The sequence below is a fragment of the Anolis sagrei genome, chromosome X, assembly GCF_037176765.1.
Source record: "Anolis sagrei isolate rAnoSag1 chromosome X, rAnoSag1.mat, whole genome shotgun sequence".
NCBI lineage: Eukaryota > Metazoa > Chordata > Lepidosauria > Squamata > Dactyloidae > Anolis > Anolis sagrei.
In genome coordinates, this window is record NC_090034.1 from 99,826,972 (window position 1) to 99,846,538 (window position 19,567).

General features: G+C 40.0%; 1 protein-coding gene across 1 annotated transcript; it reads right to left on the bottom strand.

Annotated features, from left to right (window-relative positions):
* Positions 1–993: 993 nt before the first annotated feature.
* On the bottom strand, positions 994–13,951 carry LOC132780194 (E3 SUMO-protein ligase ZBED1-like). The gene is made up of 3 exons (XM_060783767.2): positions 13,730–13,951; positions 4,132–4,288; positions 994–3,495 (listed from the first exon to the last, which is right to left on the bottom strand). Exons 1-3 carry the CDS (start codon positions 13,934–13,936, stop codon positions 1,445–1,447), a joined length of 2,415 nt encoding a protein of 804 aa, XP_060639750.2. The 5' UTR covers positions 13,937–13,951; the 3' UTR covers positions 994–1,444.
* Between the last annotated feature and the right edge of the window lie 5,616 nt (positions 13,952–19,567).

Sequence of the window (19,567 nt, forward strand, 5' to 3'; positions counted from 1 at the left end):
CATATTTATACATGGCTATCATATCTCCTCTCAGCCTTCTCTTCTTCAGGCTAAACATGCCCAGCTCTTTAAGCCACTCTTCATAGGGCTTGTTCTCCAGACCCTCGATCATTTTAGTCGCCCTCCTCTGGACACATTCCAACTTGTCAATATCTCTCTTCAATTGTGGTGCTCAGAATTGGACACAATATTCCATGGACACAGCATATTATTGTTGAACACAGAAATGTTGGACCACTCTCACAACCACCATGTCAGGTCTCAAAGAGGAGCCACTGAAATCTACAAGCATGTGGACAATTTCAACAGAAAGGAAGAAACCATGAACATGAACAAAATCTGGCTACCAGTATTAAAAAAACCCTCTAAAATCAGGACAGCAAATAAAGTGCAACACTCACAAAACAGGAAAATTCCAGACAAGAAACAACCAGGACCAGGAAATACCTCCCAACAAAGGATTCCCCCAAGTAGGAAGCAGCCAGGCTTTGAAGCTACAAGGCTATTCAATGCTAATCAACATTTACACTTGCCTCAAGCAGACAAGAGTTCTTTCTCCCACCCTGGACATTCCACAGATATATGAGCGCCCATTGTCATTGTGTTTGTGCTTATTGTAATTTTATATTATGTATTAACATGTTTTATGTAATTATGATGTTGTTATTATTGTTCGCATTTTCGGTTTGCGTTTTCGGTTTTTCTTTATTGTAATTGTTGTTCGGGCTTGGCCTCATGTAAGCCACTCCAGTCCCCATTGGGGAGATGGTGGGTCTGGAGAACAAGGGTCTGGAGAACAAGCCCTATGAGGAGCTGCTTAAGGAGCTGGGCATGTTTAGCCTGAAGAAGAGAAGGCTGAGAGGAGATATGATAGCCATGTATAAATGTGTGAGAGGAAGCCACAGGGAGAAGGGAGCAAACTTGTTTTCTGCTTCCCTGGAGACTAGGATGCAGAACAATGGCTTCAAACTACAAGAAAGGAGATTCCATCTGAACATGAGGAAGACCTTCCTGACTGTGAGAGCCGTTCAGCAGTGGAACTCTCTGCCCCGGAGTGTGGTGGAGGCTCCTTCTTTGGAAGCCTTTAAACAGAGGCTGGATGGCCATCTGTCGGGGGTGATTTGAATGCAATATTCCTGCTTCTTGGCAGAATGGGGTTGGACTGGATGGCCCATGAGGTCTCTTCCAACTCTTTGATTCTATGATTCTATAAATAAAGTTTATTTTTATATTATTAAATTTTCCTAGTTTCCAACAGACCTCAAAACCTCTGAGGATGCCTGCCATAGATGTGGGCGAAACGTCAGGAGAGAATGCTTCTGGAACATGGCTATACAGCCCGAAAAACTTACAACAACCCTGTGATTCTGGCCACGAAAGCCTTCGACAATACATCACACACTAATTCTCTGGGTAGCTTCTGTGCTTTTTCCACACCCAACTTTCAGAACTGGTTCTGTACGGTCTTATTCGGATTCTCAGCACTATTTCTCATAGATTCCAAAAAATCGAAATTTTGATGCAAGAAGAGAATCTGGTCCAGATTTTCGGGGGCAAGCACGCCCCTCCTGTGCTCCAGGGTACTTTCACTGGCAGCAAAGGCCTGATCTGGTGGCACAACCGTTGCTGGTATGGCCAGGTATTGCCGGGCTAATCTGGCAACAGAAGGGAAACGGTGCTCATTGTTCTTCCACCAGTCCAAGGGGTTCGTGCTGCGCTTGCAGAGGGGCTCCACAATGTAGTTCTCCAGCTGCTGGTGGATCTCAGGCATGCTCTCCGTTGGGTCTTTCCCTAAGAGGATGTCGTACATACTCTGGGACTGTCCGCTTGGACCTCTTTCCTTATGAGCAGAGAGCTGGCTGGTGGCTTCACTCACCTCTGCTTTATAGTCAGAGCTTGGAACCCAGAACTGGGTTGAGACTGGGGATTGGTGATTAAAGAACTGGGACAGCATGTTCTTGATTTTTTTGTGGAGCTCACTCCGCAGACTGGGACTGAGGAACCTCATTTCTTTGAAACGCGGGTCTAAGAAGGATGCAACCACGGCTGGGCTCTCCAGCAGCTTCTCATCATCTGAGATGCCCCAACGTTGTGTGAGTTCCGACCTTATATTGTTCACCACAGTCTTAATGGTGCCGCTTGCCTCTTCCGACTGCTGTCCAATGGCGGTGACAATGCCGTGGATGCATGGCATCAAGGAAGATATGGAGAAGTTCTGCTCCTCCCTCAAGAAGGACGTGGCGATCTTTAGGGTCCTCATGACAGGCATTAGGTCCTGCAAGAGTTTCCACTGATGGTCTGCCAAATTCTGGACCACTGTCGTTCCCTTGGGATGTTCCTCCAACACGGACATGATGGCCCACTTGAGATCCAGCAGGCACTCGCACATCTCAATGGTGGTTATCCACCGAGCTCCAGTGTCCATCACCAGCTTCAGTTTGGTCTTGTTGATGGCTTCCAGTTTGCTATTCAGTGAGCAGGTGGCTTTAGCATCCTGCTGGAAGTAGCAGACGATGCTGCGAGCGGCACTCAGGGCCTCTTGTACCTGCTCCACCTCAAGACCTGCCTGGACGCAGAGGTGCAGCAGGTGAGCAGCACAGCACATGCTAGTCCAGCCATAGATGCATTTGAGTTGGGAGGAGTTCACCTCCATATCCTGGAGGCTGTCATGCATCACACAGAAAACAGACTTGCTGGGCATCCCAAAGTCCGTCAAGACCGAGTACAGCCTGTCTCCCAAATTGCTCTCCATTTTATTCTCATGCACCTGTTGGGTCTCCAAGATGCATCTTGCCCGTCGCCATTCCCCATCGATGAAGTTAGCCATGATTGTCAGGTACGTCTGGTTGGGTTGGGAGACCCAGAACTCAGCACAGATCACCACAGACTGGGCGGTTTGTAGGTAATGTTCCAGGTGTTGCTTGACGACGTTGTATCGGTGCCACAACATGCTAGAGAGCTGCATAGGAGATGGAAGGATAAAACTGGGTTCTAGGTAGCCAATCAGAAGACCAAAGCCTTTGTCCTTCACTACTGAGAGGGGGTGGAGGTCCCGAAAAATCATTTCTAGCACAAGCTCCAGAATTACGTCAGTTCTAGGTTCTGTGCAGGGCACAGCGTGGTACTGATTGTTGTTTTCAGGTGTTAGCTGGCGAGCCCTTTTGATTGCGTTCTCCTGAGCTATGTAGTCAGGATCTGAAATCTGGTCATCCTTTAACTGAGAGAGCAAAGTGTCACGGATGCTATGTTTCCTCACCAGATGTTCCCTCATGGTTGTGGTGCTGTTGTGGAAGGACAACTGCTTCTTGCAGACATTGCACTCAACGTAGGCATCCCCCAGCTTGGTGTAGTAGTTCCACACCTTGGATTTGCGCCGGTCGACGTAGAGAGACGTGCTTGTGCCATCATGGCCGGTGCCCTTTTCACGCCTCCTTCTGGTGCACGGGCCCAAGTTGGCTGGCATTGCACAGGTGTTGAAGACCATTGATATTTCTTCTGTTGAATGGGAAAGAGAGAAGAGAGATCTAATGAACTTGCTCATAGTACAGTGTAGAGCAGCATTTCTCAACCTTCCTAATGCCGTGACCCCTTAATACAATTCCTCATGTGGTGGTGACCCCCAACCATTAAATTATTTTAATTGCTACTTCATAACTGTAGTTTTGCTACTGTTATGAATCGTCATATAAACATCTGATATGCAGGATGCATTTTCATTCACTGGACCACATTTGGCACTGAATATTTGGTTGAAAGAAAATAAAGTACTTCTATTATTAGAACAGAAACAACAATAAGAACAAAACTCACTTATACAGACTCACTACCAAGAAAATGAAGAAAGTTGAGAAATATTTACTGTAATTACCTATATGGAGAGAGAAGGAAGAAACACCCCCCCCCATGTGTCTCCCCTATCCCTGACTCCCTCCCCACCCCCTTCACTTTTCCCGTACCCTAACTCACCCCTTCCCATCAAAGTTGTTTTTATTGTCAATGAAAAATCATGAATAACAATGATTAAAACTAAACATGATGATGAACTGTGCTATGGGAAGACAGCTTTGTAGATGCATGTTTCCTAAAGGAAGAAGAAGTTGGTGGTGAGGGAAAAGAAAGAAATTCTCATACCTTGAACTGTCTGAGGGTAGGATGGTGCGAGGATAGGGAGAGATTGCACTTCTAGGATCTCCTCTTTGGGCTGAGCATTCCTGTCGTGATCCTCAAGTTTGACACATTTCTGCAAGAATTCACTGACCCTTTTGGAGCTCACATCTTCCATGTCGATCTAAAGGGCCGTCAAGGGGAAACAAAGCAAGAATGATCAAAAACCAAGGCATGATCACAATAGTCTCTCTGCTATACAAAGAGCAATGAGTTTTATTTTTGCTTCACAATAACTTGCAAAAGGGATTGAAACAGAGCTAGAGAATCACAATATTCACTGCTTAAAATACATTCATTTGTATTGGGAGTCCAAAAACCAGAGTAGGGTAGCCATGTAGGCAAAGAACTATTGATTACTTGCCCTCACCTTCCAAGCATCTTATTATTTACTAGCCGTCCCCTGCCATGCGTTGCTGTGGCCCAGATGGGGGTTCTGTGTGGGAGGTTTGGCCCAATTCTATCGTTGGTGAGGTTCAGAATGCTCTGTGATTGTAGGTGAACTATAAATCCCAGCAACTAAAACTCACAAATGTCAAGATTCTATTTTCCCCAAACTCCACCAGTGTTCACATTTGGGCATATTGAGTATTTGTGTAGAATTTGGTCCAGATCCATCATTGTTTGAGTCCACAGTGATCTCTGGATATAGGTGAACTACAACTCCCAAACCAAAGGACACTGCCCATCAAATCCTTCTAGTATTTTCTGTTGGTCATGGGAGAACTGTGTGCCAAGTTTGGTTCAATTCCATCGTTGGTGGGGTTCAGAATGATCTTTGATTGTAGGTGAACTATAAATCCCAGTAACTACAACTCCCAAATGGCAAAATCAATTTTTTTGAGTGAAGGACATACATTGGGTTGTTAGGTGTCTTGTGTCCAAATTTGCTGTCAATTTGTTCAGTGGTTTTTGAGTTCTGTTAATCCCACAAATGAACATTATATTTTTATTTATATAGATTTACTAGCCCTCCCCTGCCACACGTTGCTGTGGCCCAGTCTCGTGAGCTGGAAAATAAAGTAATGAGAAAGTGTTGGTTTCTAATATATGTTATGTCTTGATGCTTGTGGGTTAAAAGTATTTCTTGCTGTCTCTTTGTCAGTGTTGATGTGGAGAGTGTCTCGTTTGCCTACTCTGGAACATGCAATATAGAATTGTCCTTCTTTAGGGGTCCCGTTCAAATCTATATCTGTGTGTGAAGCATATATATCTATATCTGTGGCTGGATGGTTCTTTGTCAGGAGGGCTTTGATTACGTTTTCTTGCCCTGGTGAAGAGAGTTGGACGCGATGGCCATAAGTATTTTCTGTTGGTCATGGGGGTTCTCTGTAGGAAGTTTGCCCCAATTCTCTCGTTCGTGGGGTTCAGAATGCTCTTTGATTGTAGGTGAACTATAAATCCCAGTAATTACAACTCCCAAATGTCAAGGTCTATTTCCCCCAAACTCCATCTGTGTTCATATTTGGGCATATGGAATATCCGTGCCAAGTTTGGTCCAGATCTATCAGAGTTTGAATCCACAGTGCTCTCTGGATGTAGGTGAACTACAACTCCCAAACTCGAGGTCAATGTCCACCAAACCCTTCCAGTATTCTCTGTTTGTCATTGGAGTTCTGTGTGCCAAGATTGGTTCAATTCCATAATTGGTGGAGTTCGGAATGCGCTTTGATTGTAGGTGAACTATAAATTCCAGCAACTACAACTTCCAAATGACAAAATTCTTTTTTTTAGTAATGGTCACTCCTTGGTTTAGTAGGTGTCTTGTGGCCAAATTTGGCGGCAATTCGTCCAGTGGTTTTTGAGTTATGTTAATGCCACAAAAGAACATTACATTTTTATTTATATAGATGTATTTATTTATACACTTTTCTCCAGTGGGTGGGATTCAAGGTGGCATATAGTGTTAAAAGCAAAAGAAATTACAAACATAAAATTCAATAAGAACAACACAAACTAAATAAACAAACTGCACATTTCATAACCTGTTGCACTTCAGGCCTGGGAACACCTATGGCCACAATACCACACAAGAGTCCAGAATATAAGCAAGCAGTTTATTGTAGACGCACACACCAAAAGCATAGGAAAAAAAATCAGGAATAAGTAAAGTAAACGTACTACCCAAAAAGGTTTAGCAACAGATGATAATCCAACAGTAGTCCAAATGTCTCATGCTGTTCCCAAGGAACACAGTCCAGAAACAGCCAAAAAGTCACAAGTACAGCATTAAGTCCACAAGCAAAAGGCACACTTACTAAAACTTGAGCAGGAATACAAAAACAAGAACATAGAATACTTCCAGGAAACTTAAATCCAAAACCAAATTGACTTGAAAGCAGAACCAGAGAACTCAGGCCCAGCTTCACACTTGAACGCTACGTTGCCTGAACTAACTCTTAGGCAAACAACTTGCTAACAATCAGGGACATCTAATCACCTCTCAACAAAAGATTGCTCCAGCCACTTCCAGGCTATCAAATGCTAATCAAGGTGGTCATTGAAACATTCACACCTAGCTCCAGCAGACAAGAGTCCTTTGTCCAGATATATAAACCAATTTTCCTAGTTCCAATAGACCTCACTACCTCTGAGGATGCTTTCCATAGATACAGGCGAAACATCAGGAGAGAATGCCTCTAGAACATGGCCATATAGCCCCAAAAAACCTACAACAACCCACTTGCTAATTGATAGGTACCCATGAAGACATGTTTTTCCCCACAAAATCTCTCCCCAACTTTCCCACGAAAGCGCTCTGACCTATGATGCCTATTTTCTGCTCTGATGTGTAAACAAAGACCTTTGTAGATCTCCATAGATCCAGGTGTGTTTTCCTGAGAGTCTTCTATATCACTTATCTCGTCACATGACTCCTTGTCTAATGTTGCAGTTTCTGGCTCCTCTGACTGACCCTGAAGCCTTGTACTTTCCAAGTCAGATTTTTCACAGAGAGAAAAATCATTCCCCTGGTTCGAACCTTCATCACTTTGAGTTCTAGGAAATCCCACAGTAAATCCCACAATCCTCTCTAAATAATCACTGAACCCATCAGCCTCCAACATAACCCATATAAAACAAATTAACAATTTTCAACACATACTATTACAAATTCCCTGAACCTCAAGGCAGTGAGGATATCCATACCAACCGTTGTGTTAAGATCCTAGAAACTTCCTTTTCTTTAGGAAGTAAAAACATTGCTCGGTCCTTTTTGATCTTCTGACATTAGCCTTTTAGGTGGTGTTAAAAAAAACAACAACATCTAGCAGCTTGGCATTGCAGACACCATGAGACAAAACTGCAAGTCATCCTTAGAGGCTGGTTTTGGAGAAACCACTCCAACTGCATGTCTTTCAAACGTCTCCAGTGTCTGACTTCCTGAAGGAAGAGGTCTTGAGCCTGCTGCTGCAAAACCAACAAGACGTCCCATGGCACCTTAACGTTCAATACCTTAATTGCGACATACGGGACGTTTGTCCCTTGCTCAATGACAAGGGCGATCTCTGATGCAGCTATTTTTCTCAGCGATTGCGCCCCATCCCTCTCCAAACGATTCCTTCAGTCTATCACCATCTGTCCTTGTTTTTTTCTGGATTGCCCTTCTGCTTTGTGTTTCTGCCCACCTTGCAATGCTTGGCTTGGCAAGCTGCTCCCACCACTGTTTCAAGTTGGATGGTTCTGACTCAGCAATGTGTTGCCACATTCATATCCTCCGCCTGCTCCACTTTGGCAAGGACAGTCCAAACTCATCCTGTGTCCTCCCATTCCTTTCCAGCTGCTTTAAAAACATCCCTATTTCTCTCGTTTCCTCCCACTTTCCTGTGCTGTCCTCGGCTTACTTCAATTGCTGCAAATTGAGTACAAGGGACAAAAGTAGTTTGCACACAATTAACTCATTATAGGGGAGAGGAAGGGGCAAAATCTTGCCCTTCCCAGAAGACTCAGGAAAAAGGAAACTGCTGCAGACTTTTCCTGCTTATCTGTTTTTCCTCATTAAAAATATTTAGTATTTATTTTATTTATTTATCACGTCAGGGGCAACCAGACAATTGTATGACATTTCTAACAGAAAAAAACAAACAGACAGACATGAGAGAAGCCTCCTCGCAGGATTGCAAGACATCCGGGCGTCCCCTGGGCAACGTCTTCGTAGATGGCTGATTCTCTCACTCCAGAAGCAACCACAAGCAAAATCTTTGGTATTTTGGCCACACTCTGATGTTATTTGTGCGTCCTGGTTTTGAGCTCTGAATGTTTGAGGGCAAGCAGGTTATCAGTATATATGTAGTGTGTGTGTGTGTGTATGAATATATATACATATATATGTAGTATATAGTATATATGTGGGTTATATGTAGGAATCTATACAAATAAAAATGTAATGTTTGTTTGTGGGATCAAAAGAACTCAAAAACCACTGGACAAATTGACACCAAATTTGGACACAAGACACCTAACAACTCAATGTATGTCCTTCACTCAAAAAAATTGATTTTGTCATTTGGGAGTTGTAGTTGCTGGAATTTATAGCTCACCTACAATCAAAGAGCATTCTGAACCCCACCAATGATGGAATTGAGCCAGACTTGGCACACAGTTCTCCCATGACTGGAAGGGTTTGGTGGGCAGTGTCTTTTGGTTTTGGAGCTGTAGTTCACCTACATTCAGAGATCACTGCGGATTCAAACAATGATGGATCTGGACCAAACTCTACAAGAATACTCAATATGTCCAAATGTGAACACTGGTGGAGTTTGGGGGAAATAGAATCTTGACATTTGGGAGTTGTAGTTGCTGGGATTTATAGTTCACCTACAATCACAGAGCATTCTGAACCCCACCAACGATAGAATTGGGCTAAACCTTCCACACAGAACCCCCATGTGGGCCACAGCAAGGCGTAGCAGCGGACGGCTAATATTTACATAAAACTGTAATTTAAGATAGGATTGCTCAACACTGATAAAACTATTATTCTAACCTTCTCCAATGTGAATGTGCTTATGTAATAATAAAGAGAGAAAAGTAATAAATGTAATAACAATAATGATGGAGTAAAATAATAAATGTAATAATAATAATTAAGTAAAATAATAAATGTAAGAATAATAATTAGAGTAAAATAATAAATGAAATAATATCAATAATAAAGAGAGTAAAATAATAAATATAATAATAGAGTAAAATAATTTTACTGATTTTTCCCAACCACACCTGGAGTGTTTCTGCATGCAAATCTATATAAATAAAAAGTGTAATGTTCGTTTGTGGGATTGACATAACTCAGAAACCACTGGATGAACTGACATGAAATTTGGACACAAGACACCTATCAGGCCAACAAGTGACCATCAATCATAAAAACACTGAAAAACACAGTGGAAAAGACTTAAAAATCCAAAAAGCAAAAGGTGGTATAGCGCATGTACAAAATGACTCCCTCTGGCAAACAAAACACACAATAGCATATCCACACTCTCTTCTGGACTACAGCTCCCAGCATCCTCTTTAAGAAAGGGGATGATCCAAATGCACTGCTTCCAAGATGCAAGCTTTCTTCTTCTTGGATTTCCTTGAGAGCATCCCAATCCCTACATATTTCCAATTTCCTATTCCTGGACTGCAACTCCCACAAACCCTCCAGATAGATAAGATAGATTAGATAGAGATAGGTAGGTAGGTAGGTAGGTAGGTAGATTGATTGATTAGGAGGACTGCTGGGAGTTGCAGTCCAAGAATAGGTAGGGAAGGAAGAAAGGGGAGAAAGAGGAAGGGAAAGAAAAGCGGGAAAGGAAGGGAATAGGAAGAGAAGGAAGGAGAGAGAAAAAGGAAAAAGGGAAGGAAGGAGAGAAAGAAAGGAGAAGAGAAAGAGGGAGGGAAAGTTGGCTACTGCAACGCGTGGTGGGTACAACTAGTATAATAATAATTACAAAACTTTATTTATATTCTGCCCTATCTCCCTGAAGGGAGTTAGGGCATTTGCCATATGTTCAGAAGGGGTATCCCAATTGCAGTTGCTTCCTGTTTGTAACAAATTGAATGTTTAGAACACTTTCATGTCAGTAGTGTGGCCAATTTGCTAGTTTTCCCAACTATTAAAGGAACTATCCAGGGTACTGAACATATTTTGTGACTCTATACTAGAACTAGGGAGCCCCCGGTGGCGCAGCGGGTTAAACCGCTGAGCTGCTGAACTCTCTGACCAAAAGGTCGGTGGTTTGAATCCGGGGAGTGGCGTGAGCTCCTGTTGTTAGCCCCAGCTTCTACCAACCTAGCAGTTCAAAAACATGCAAATGTGAGTAGATCAATAGATACCACTTTTCCCAACTAGTAAAGACACTATCCAGGGTGCTGAACATATTTTGTGTCTCTATACTAGAGCTAGGGAGCCCCCGGTGGCGCAGAGGGTTAAACCGCTGAGCTGCTGAACTCGCTGACCAAAAGGTCGATGGTTTGAATCCAGGGAGCGGTGTGAGCTCCTGCTGTTAGCCCCAGCTTCTACCAACCTAGCAATTCAAAATCATGCAAATGTGAGTAGATCAATAGATACCACTTTGGCTGGAAGGTAATGGTGCTCCATGCAGTCATTGCACCTACACATCACTAAACCTACAGAGTTGTAGGTATTGGCATAAAGGATGCAATCAGTAGATAGCATAACAAGATTAGGACACAGCAAACAAGGTCACTCTGCTGGCTTTTGTATTCGATCACATGTCGGATACTTCCCAAGTGTCTAGGACTATGTGATGTATCGGTGAATAATGCATGCAGATCCGAGTAAGGTGGCCTTTTGTAGCTGACAGATGGTAATTTTATCAGCGCCAATTGTTTTTAAGTGCAGGCCAAAGTCTTTAGGCACTGCACCCAGTGTGCTGATTACCACTGGGACCCAGAGTCTTTGCAGTTTAGTCTTTAAATCCTCGTATTGTGTCAGCTTTTCCAGTTGTTTCTCATCAATCCTGCTGTCACTTGGGATTGCAATATCAACAGTCCATACTTGTTTTTTTCCCCCCATGATGGTGAGGTCAGAAGTCTTGTGCTCCAAAACTCTGTCAGTCTGAATTTAGATGATGATGATGATGATAATGATGATGATGATGATTATTATTATTTAAAACACAACAAGATGAGTCCACAGCAGACAAGATCACTCTGCTGGCTGTTGACTCATCTTGTTGCATTTCAAAGAAGAATGATGATGATGATGATGATGATGATAATAATAATAATAATAATAATGAGAACGAACACGTCAAGCTACTCTGGGACTTCCGGATTCATAAAGACAGAGTTTTGGAGCACAATACTCCTGACCTCACGATCGTGTTAAAAAACAAAGTATGGATTCTCGATGTTGCAATCCCAGGCGACAGCAGGACTAAAGAGAAACTACTAGAAAAGCTGATACTCCCAGTGTTTATTTTAAAATTTTTAATTTATTACATCTGGCCCGGCCATAAAGTTTTAAATTCTCTGTGTTATTGTTTATATGTAAATTATATTAATTGTACTGTTTTATTTGCTTTCCATATAAACATCCTGCTCCTATTTTATCTCATCATAGTTTGTTAACTGTTTTTATCCTGAATATGTGGCCCACCCATTGTCATCACCACTGTGATTGTGTTTATTGGAATGTTTATATTATGATTTTTTTCCTTTTTAATGTCACTTTGATAATGTTGTTGTTGTCTGTTGTATATGTTTTGATTTTATTGATGTATTATGTTGTCTGGGCTTGGCCCCATGTAAGCCGCTCCGAGTCCCCATCGGGGAGATGGTGGCTGGGTAGAAATAAAGATTATTATTATTATTATTATTATTATTATTATGGGTTGTAGGTTTTTTCGGGCTATATGGCCATGTTCTAGAGGCATTCTCTTCTGATGTTTCGCCTGCATCTATGACAAGCATCCTCAGAGGTGGTGAGGTTTCAAATATTAATATTATTATTATTATTAATAATAATAATAATGGTTTAAATTCAGACTGACAAGAGTTTTGGAGCATGATACTCTTGACTTATTATTATTATTGTTATGGGTTGTTGTAGGTTTTTTCTGGCTATATGGCCATGTTCTAGAGGCATTCTCTCCTGACGTTTTGCCTGCATCTATGGCAAGCATCCTCAGAGATAGTGAGGTTTCAAATAATAATAATAATAATAATAATAATAATAATAATAATAATAGTCTAAATTCAGACTGACAGAGTTTTGGAGCATGATACTCTTGACTTATTATTATTATTATTATTATTGGTTGTTGTAGGTTTTTTCGGGCTATATGGCTATGTTCTAGAGGCATTCTCTCCTGACATTTTGCCTGCATCTATGGCAAGCATCCTCAGAGGTAGTGAGGTTTCTAATAATAATAATAATAATAATAATAATAATAATAATAATAATGGTTTAAATTCAGATTGACAAGAGTTTTGGAGCATAATACTCTTGACTTATTATTATTATTATTATTATTATGGGTTGTTGTAGGTTTTTTGGGGCTATATAGCCATGTTCTAGAGGCATTCTCTCCTGATGTTTCGCCTGCATCTATGGCAAGCATCCTCAGAGGTAGCGAGGTTTCAAATAATAATAATAATAATAATAATGGTTTAAATTCAGACTGACAGAGTTTTGGAGTATGGTACTCTTGACTTATTATTATTATTATGGGTTGTTGTAGGTTTTTTCTGGCTATATGGCCATGTTCTAGAGGCATTCTCTCCTGACGTTTCGCCTGCATCTATGGCAAGCATCCTCAGAGGTAGCGAGGTTTCAAATAATGATAATACTAATACTACTACTAATAATAATGGTTTTAATTCAGTCTGACAAGATTTTTGGAGCATGATACTCTTTACTTATTATTATTATTATTATTATTATTATTATGGGTTGTTGTAGGTTTTTTCGGGCTATATGGCCATGTTCTAGAGGCATTCTCTCCTGACGTTTCACCTGCATCTATGGCAAGCATCCTCAGAGGTAGTGAGGTTTCAAATAATAATAATAATAATAATAATAATAATGGTTTAAATTCAGACTGACAAGAGTTTTGGAGCATGATACTCTTGACTTATTATTATTATTATTATTATTTAGATGATTTTTACCTTGTTCCTCAGCTACAAATGCACACAGAGCAGCTTACAAAAATTTAATTATGATGACATACATAATACTTAAATAATAATTATTACACAAATATTATATACAGACTCAGAGGGAAGGTGGGGGCAAGCACACATTTGTTGTTTTGTGTTGTGTTGTTTTTCCGCTCCTCTTAACAACCCAAACACTGAAATCACAATTTAGCCACTAACAAAGAATCCATCAGATGGGAAGATTCACTCCTTGCAGGTGGATTACCACCCATCTCCCGAATGTCACCTCTCTGACCTTTTAAAGCACAGCCTAAAATCCCCAACCAAATACATCTAATTGCAGCATGCAGGCAGAAGACAATGGTTTTGGAGAAGCAAAAGAGGAGGAGGGCTAATAGGGACTATGAGGCAGGATGTGTTCCCCTCCATCATCCCTTGCATGATTCATACTCACTCCTTTGTTATCCTGTGCATAGCGCAGCCTCAGAGGTGTGCATTGCAGCCCCGCAGCTCCTGGTGCACCAAAATGGGAATTGCAGCCTAACCTCTCCTCGGAAGTGATTCCGCCAGGGCTCCTCGGAAAAGTGCACAGCAGCACGAAAAACGTCCCTGGGTTACAACAGTAATCCCCAAGTGGCAAAAGGGATGAAGACACACTCATGCACTGCCATGCGCTTCGGAGCAGCGGCACTTGGCCTAAAATGCACACTGATGTTCCAGGACAGGAGTGGAATATCACATTGGTTGCGATATTCCACTCCTGTCATGGAACATCAGGAGTTAAGTAGTAGCTATAACTGGGTGGCATTTTTATTTATTATTTCTCGTGTCAGGAGCAACCAGACAGTTGTATTACATTTTTAACAAAACAAAGAAACAAACAAACAGAGAAAACACAGATTTTGCCAGCTTGGTAGTTGATTAAATGTCCTTTGACCAGTATCTGGCCACTTGGAGTGCTTCTGGTGTTGCTGCAAGAAGGTCCTCCATTGTGTATGTGGCAGGGCTCAGGTTGCATTGCAGCAGGTGGTCAGTGGTTTGCTCTTCTCCGCACTCGCATGTCGTGGATTCAACTTTGTGGCCCCATTTCTTAAGGTTGGCTCTGCAGCTTGTGGTGCCAGAGCGCAGTCTGTTCAGCGCCTTCCAAGTCGCCCAGTCTTCTGTGTGCTCAGGAGGGAATCTCTCATTTGGTATCAGCCATTGGTTTGAGCCTGCCACTTTTGGACTCTCACTTGCTGAGGTGTTCTAGCAAGTGTCTCTGTAGATCTTAGAAAACTATTTCTTGATTTAAATCGTTGACGTGCTGGCTGATACCCAAACAAGGGATGCGCTGGAGATGTCACTGCCTTGGTCCTTTCACTATTGGCTGCTACTTCCCGGCGGATGTCAGGTGGTGCAATACCAGCTAGACAGTGTAGTTTCTCCAGTGGTGTAGGGTGCAGACACCCCGTGATAATGTGATATGTCTCATTAAGAGCCACGTCCACTGTTTTAGCGTGGTGAGATGTGTTCCACACTGGGCATGCATACTCAGCAGCTGAGTAGCATAGTGCAAGGTGTCTTCACTGGGTGGCACGAAAGGGACTTGAAATGCATATCACAGGATAGCCAGAAGGACAATTCACCAGCTACTATAGCAAATGTGCTTCCTATTGATGCTTGTTTCTCTAAGGCCCCATTTACACTGCCATATAAAATCCAGATTATCTGTTTTGAACTAGATTATATGGGATCCCTGGTGGTTAAACCACTGAGCTGCTAAACTTGTTGCCCCAGCTTCTGCTAACCTAGCAGTTCGAAAACATGCAAATGTGAGTAGATCAATAGGTACCGCTCTGGAGAAGGAGAAGGAGAAGAAGGAGGAGGAGGAGGAGAAGGAGGAGAAGGAGGAGAAGACGGTGAAGGAGAAGAAGAAGGAGACAGAGAAGAAGGAGAAGAAGAAGGAGAAGGATGAGGATGAGGAGGAGGACAAGAAGGAGGAGAAGAAGGAGGAGTAGAAGGAGAAGGAGAAGGAGAAGGAGGAGAAGAAGGAGAAGAAGAAATAATGAATTGAATGAATACTGATTTGAGTAAACAATTAATTCTGTGGGTGGTTTGATTTTATGTACATAATTATTAGACAGGCGCCCTCCCTTATGGCCTTTCGTAGGGGCCTGAAAACATGGCTTTTCGAGATGGCCTTCAACTGAGTGCTATGTTATTGGAAATGACGACCGGAATGGATTACGACTATGAGATTGATTATGATCCCATGATAAGACGAAGCGGATTTTTAGTATAATTAGATGTTGTGTATTAGTAATATGTTGTTTTGTTGTCTTGACTTATTGTAAACTGTTTTTCTATGTTTTGTACACCGCCACGAGTCGCCCTAGGGCTGAGAGCGGCGGTTAATAAATGCAAGTAATAAATAAATAAATAATAATTATGAATTCGCCTTGACACAACCAAAATACCCCGTATTTCTTTGATTCTAAGGCACCATTGATTGTAAGACGCACATTAATTTCAGGATCTTCAACAGACAAAAAAGCTGTATGTATACATGTGTCTCTCTGCGTGTGTATTTCTCAACCTTCCTAATTATGCGGCCCCTTAATACAGTTCTTCATATTGTGCTGACCCCAAACCCTAACATTATTTTCATTGGAGCTTCATGACTGGATTTTTGCTCCTGTTATGAATCGTTATGTAAATATCTCACATATAGGATGTATTTTCATTCACTGGACCAAATTTGGAACAAATACCCAATATGCCCAAATTTGAATATTGGTGGGGTTGGAGAGGATTGATTTCGTCATTGGGGAGTTGTAGTTGCTGGGATTGATAGTTCACCTACAATCAAAAGGCATTCTGAACTCCACCAATGATGGAATTTAACCAAAATTGGCACACAGAACTCCCATGACCAACAGAAAATACTGGAAGGGTTTGGTGGGCACTGGCCTTGAGTTTTGGATTTATAGTTCACCTACATCCAGAGAGCACTGTGGATGCAAACAATGATGGATCTGGACCAAACCTGACACAAATACTCAATATGCCCAAATGTGAACACTGGTGGAGTTTGGGGGAAATAGGCCTTGACATTTGGGAGTTGTAGTTGCTGGGATTTATAGTTCACCTACAATCAAAGAGCATTTTGAACCCACCAATGTCAAAATTGGGCCAAACTTTCCACACAGAACCCCCCATGACCAACAGAAAATACTGTTTTCTGATGATCTTTGGTGATCCCTTTGACACCCCCTCGCGACCTCCCAGGGGTCCTGACCCCCAGGTTGAGAAACACCTACAATTCTAAGGCAGACCCAATTTTAGAGATATTTATACACAAGGGGAAAGTGTGCTTTGGAATCGTAATACAGTAATTAAAATACATCTTAAAAGGCACTATAGAAAATTGTGGATAAAAGGCGACTTCCTTACGAATTTCTACTGACTCTTAGAATGCGCTCAACATATTTGTTAAAGCAATGATTGTCTGTTGGAAAGGTGTAACAGAAATATGTCTAATAAATTAGTAATTCAAAACAAAAAAGGTGGCATCCCTCACATGACCTGCAGGTTTTGTTATGTATTTATTTATTTGTTTGTTTATTTATTTATATCCAGCTTCATCTCTCCATATGGACATTCAATGCGGCTCACAATTAAAACCATTACAACTTAAAATATACAAATACACAATACTAAATCATTATATAATATTATACATTATCAGTAGAATTAATTGGGAAAGACAGAAATCGCCACAGACTTCGATCTGACTCCAAACGACTTCCGATTCAAATGCATTCTAAAATGGCGTCTCACTCTGAACATTCTAAGATCAAGGTCACATGGTCTGTAGCCCCTCCCACAACCTCTAAAAACATAGAGTTAAGGGGGAAAACTGCATACCAATATATACACACAATATAGTAAGCAATCTCCATTATATACATATCAAATTACTAGTATAAGGGACTTGTAGAAGGTTGCTATTTCCAACAGTATTATATTTTATATATTGCTATTATTATAGTACAGTAGAATCTAGCTTATCCAACCTTCGCTCATCCAACGTTCTGTATTATCCAACAGTCTGCCTCCTGCCCGGATCCACAGCTGTTCCTGGTTGGAAAGTGTTATTTTCTGTTTAATTGTGAGATACATAGAATCATAGAATCAAAGAGTTGGAAGAGACCTCATGGGTCATCCAGTCCAACCCTCTGCCAAGAAGCAGGAATATTGCATTCAAATCACCCCTGACAGATGGCCATCCAGCCTCTGTTTAAAAGCTTCCAAAGAAGGAGCCTCCACCACACTCAGAGAGTTCCACTGCTGAACGGCTCTCACAGTCAGGAAGTTCTTCCTCATGTTCAGATGGAATCTCCTCTCTTGCAGTTTGAAGCCACTGTTCCGCATCCTAGTCTCCAAGGAAGCAGAAAACAAGCTTGCTCCCTCCTCCCTGTGGCTTCCTCTCACATATTTATACATGGCTATCATATCTCCTCTCAGCCTTCTCTTCTTCAGGCTAAACATGCCCAGCTCCTTAAGCCGCTCCTCATAGGGCTTGTTCTCCAGATTTAATTGTATTATATAAATTATATAGATAATATTATATGTTAATTATATTTAAATTTTATGTAAAATATATATTTTATATTTTTAAATTAAAATTATATTTTAATTTTAATGTCACATATATATAATAAAATACAAATAAAAATATAATTTTAATTTAAAAATATAAAATACTTTATATAAAATTGAAATATAATTAATTTTATATAAATTTTATAAAATATTGAGATAGATATATAATAATTAAATAAAAATAAAAATATGATTTGAATTTAAAAATATAAAACATTTTATATAAAATTGAAATATAATTAATTTTATAATTTGAACATGAGGAAGAACTTCCTGACTCTGAGAGCTGTTCAGCAGTGGAACTCTCTGCCCCGGAGTGTGGTGGAGGCTCCTTCTTTGGAAGCTTTTAAACAGACGCTGGATGGCCATCTGTCGGGGGTGATTTGAATGCAATATTCCTGCTTCTTGGCAGAATGGGGTTGGACTGGATGGCCCACGAGGTCTCTTCCAACTCTTTGATTCTATGATTTATATACAATATGGAGATATATATAATAATTAAATAAAAACAAAAATATGATTTTAATTTAAAAATATAAAATATTTTATGTAAAATTGAAATATAATTAATTTTATATAATTTATATACAATATTGAGATATATATATATAATTTAAAGAAATAATATAATTTTAATTTAAAAATAAAAAAATATTTTATACAAAATTAAAATATAATTAAGTTTATATTATTATTATTAATAATAATATTATTATTAATAATATATATTATTAATATATATAATTTATATACAATATGGAGATACATATAATTAAATAAAAACAAAAATAAAAATTCTAATTTAAAAATATAAAATATTTTATATAAAATTGAAATATAATTAATTTTATACAAATTATATACAATATAGAGAGATATATACAATTAAATAAAAACAAAAACTATGATTTTAATTTAAAAATATAAAACATTTTAAATAAAATTGAAATATAATTAATTTCATATAATTTATATACAATATTGAGATATATTATAATTAAATAAAATATTATTTTAATTTAAAAATATAAAATATTTTATACAAAATTGAAATATAATTAATTTCATATAATTTATTCATATATATTATACACAATATCGAGATATATATAATTAAAAATAAAAATAAAAATTCTAATTTAATAATATAAAATAATTTATATAGAACTGAAATAAAATTAGTTTCATATATATTATATACAATATGGAGATATATATAATTAAATAAAAATAAAGATATATATATATTATAATTAAATAAAAATAACAATATAATTTTAATTTAAAAATACAAAATATTTTATACAAAATTGAAATATAATCAATTTTATACAAATTATATACAATATTGAGATATATAATAAAATAATCCCTACAGTTTGAAAATGGTATAGCCCAACCTTCTTGCACAGCTGGGACTGTACCAATGCTAGGAGGGGGGGGGGAAACTCACTGATCACGTGACACCGATGAGTCAGCACAACCTCAGTCACGTGAGACGAAGCAGCTCAGTGAGAGATCCAAGAGGGGGCGTGGCTGTGGCGAGGTCACGTGGGAAGTGAGGGCGGTCGCGAGCGGCTTCCTCGGTCCAGCCGGGCGCGGTGACGTCAGGACGCGGCGTGCGTGGCGACGTCAAGTGCTCCCGGCG

Coding starts and splice junctions, on each gene's coding strand:
- LOC132780194 (XM_060783767.2), bottom strand. CDS start 13,936: ATGAGTGTGTCTTCATCCCTTTTGCCACTTGGGGATTACTGTTGTAAC. Junction 4,289..13,729: donor ATGCACAGGATAACAAAGGA/GTGAGTATGAAT, acceptor ACGGCCCTTTAG/ATCGACATGGAAGATGTGAG. Junction 3,496..4,131: donor CTACCCTCAGACAGTTCAAG/GTATGAGAATTT, acceptor CCCATTCAACAG/AAGAAATATCAATGGTCTTC.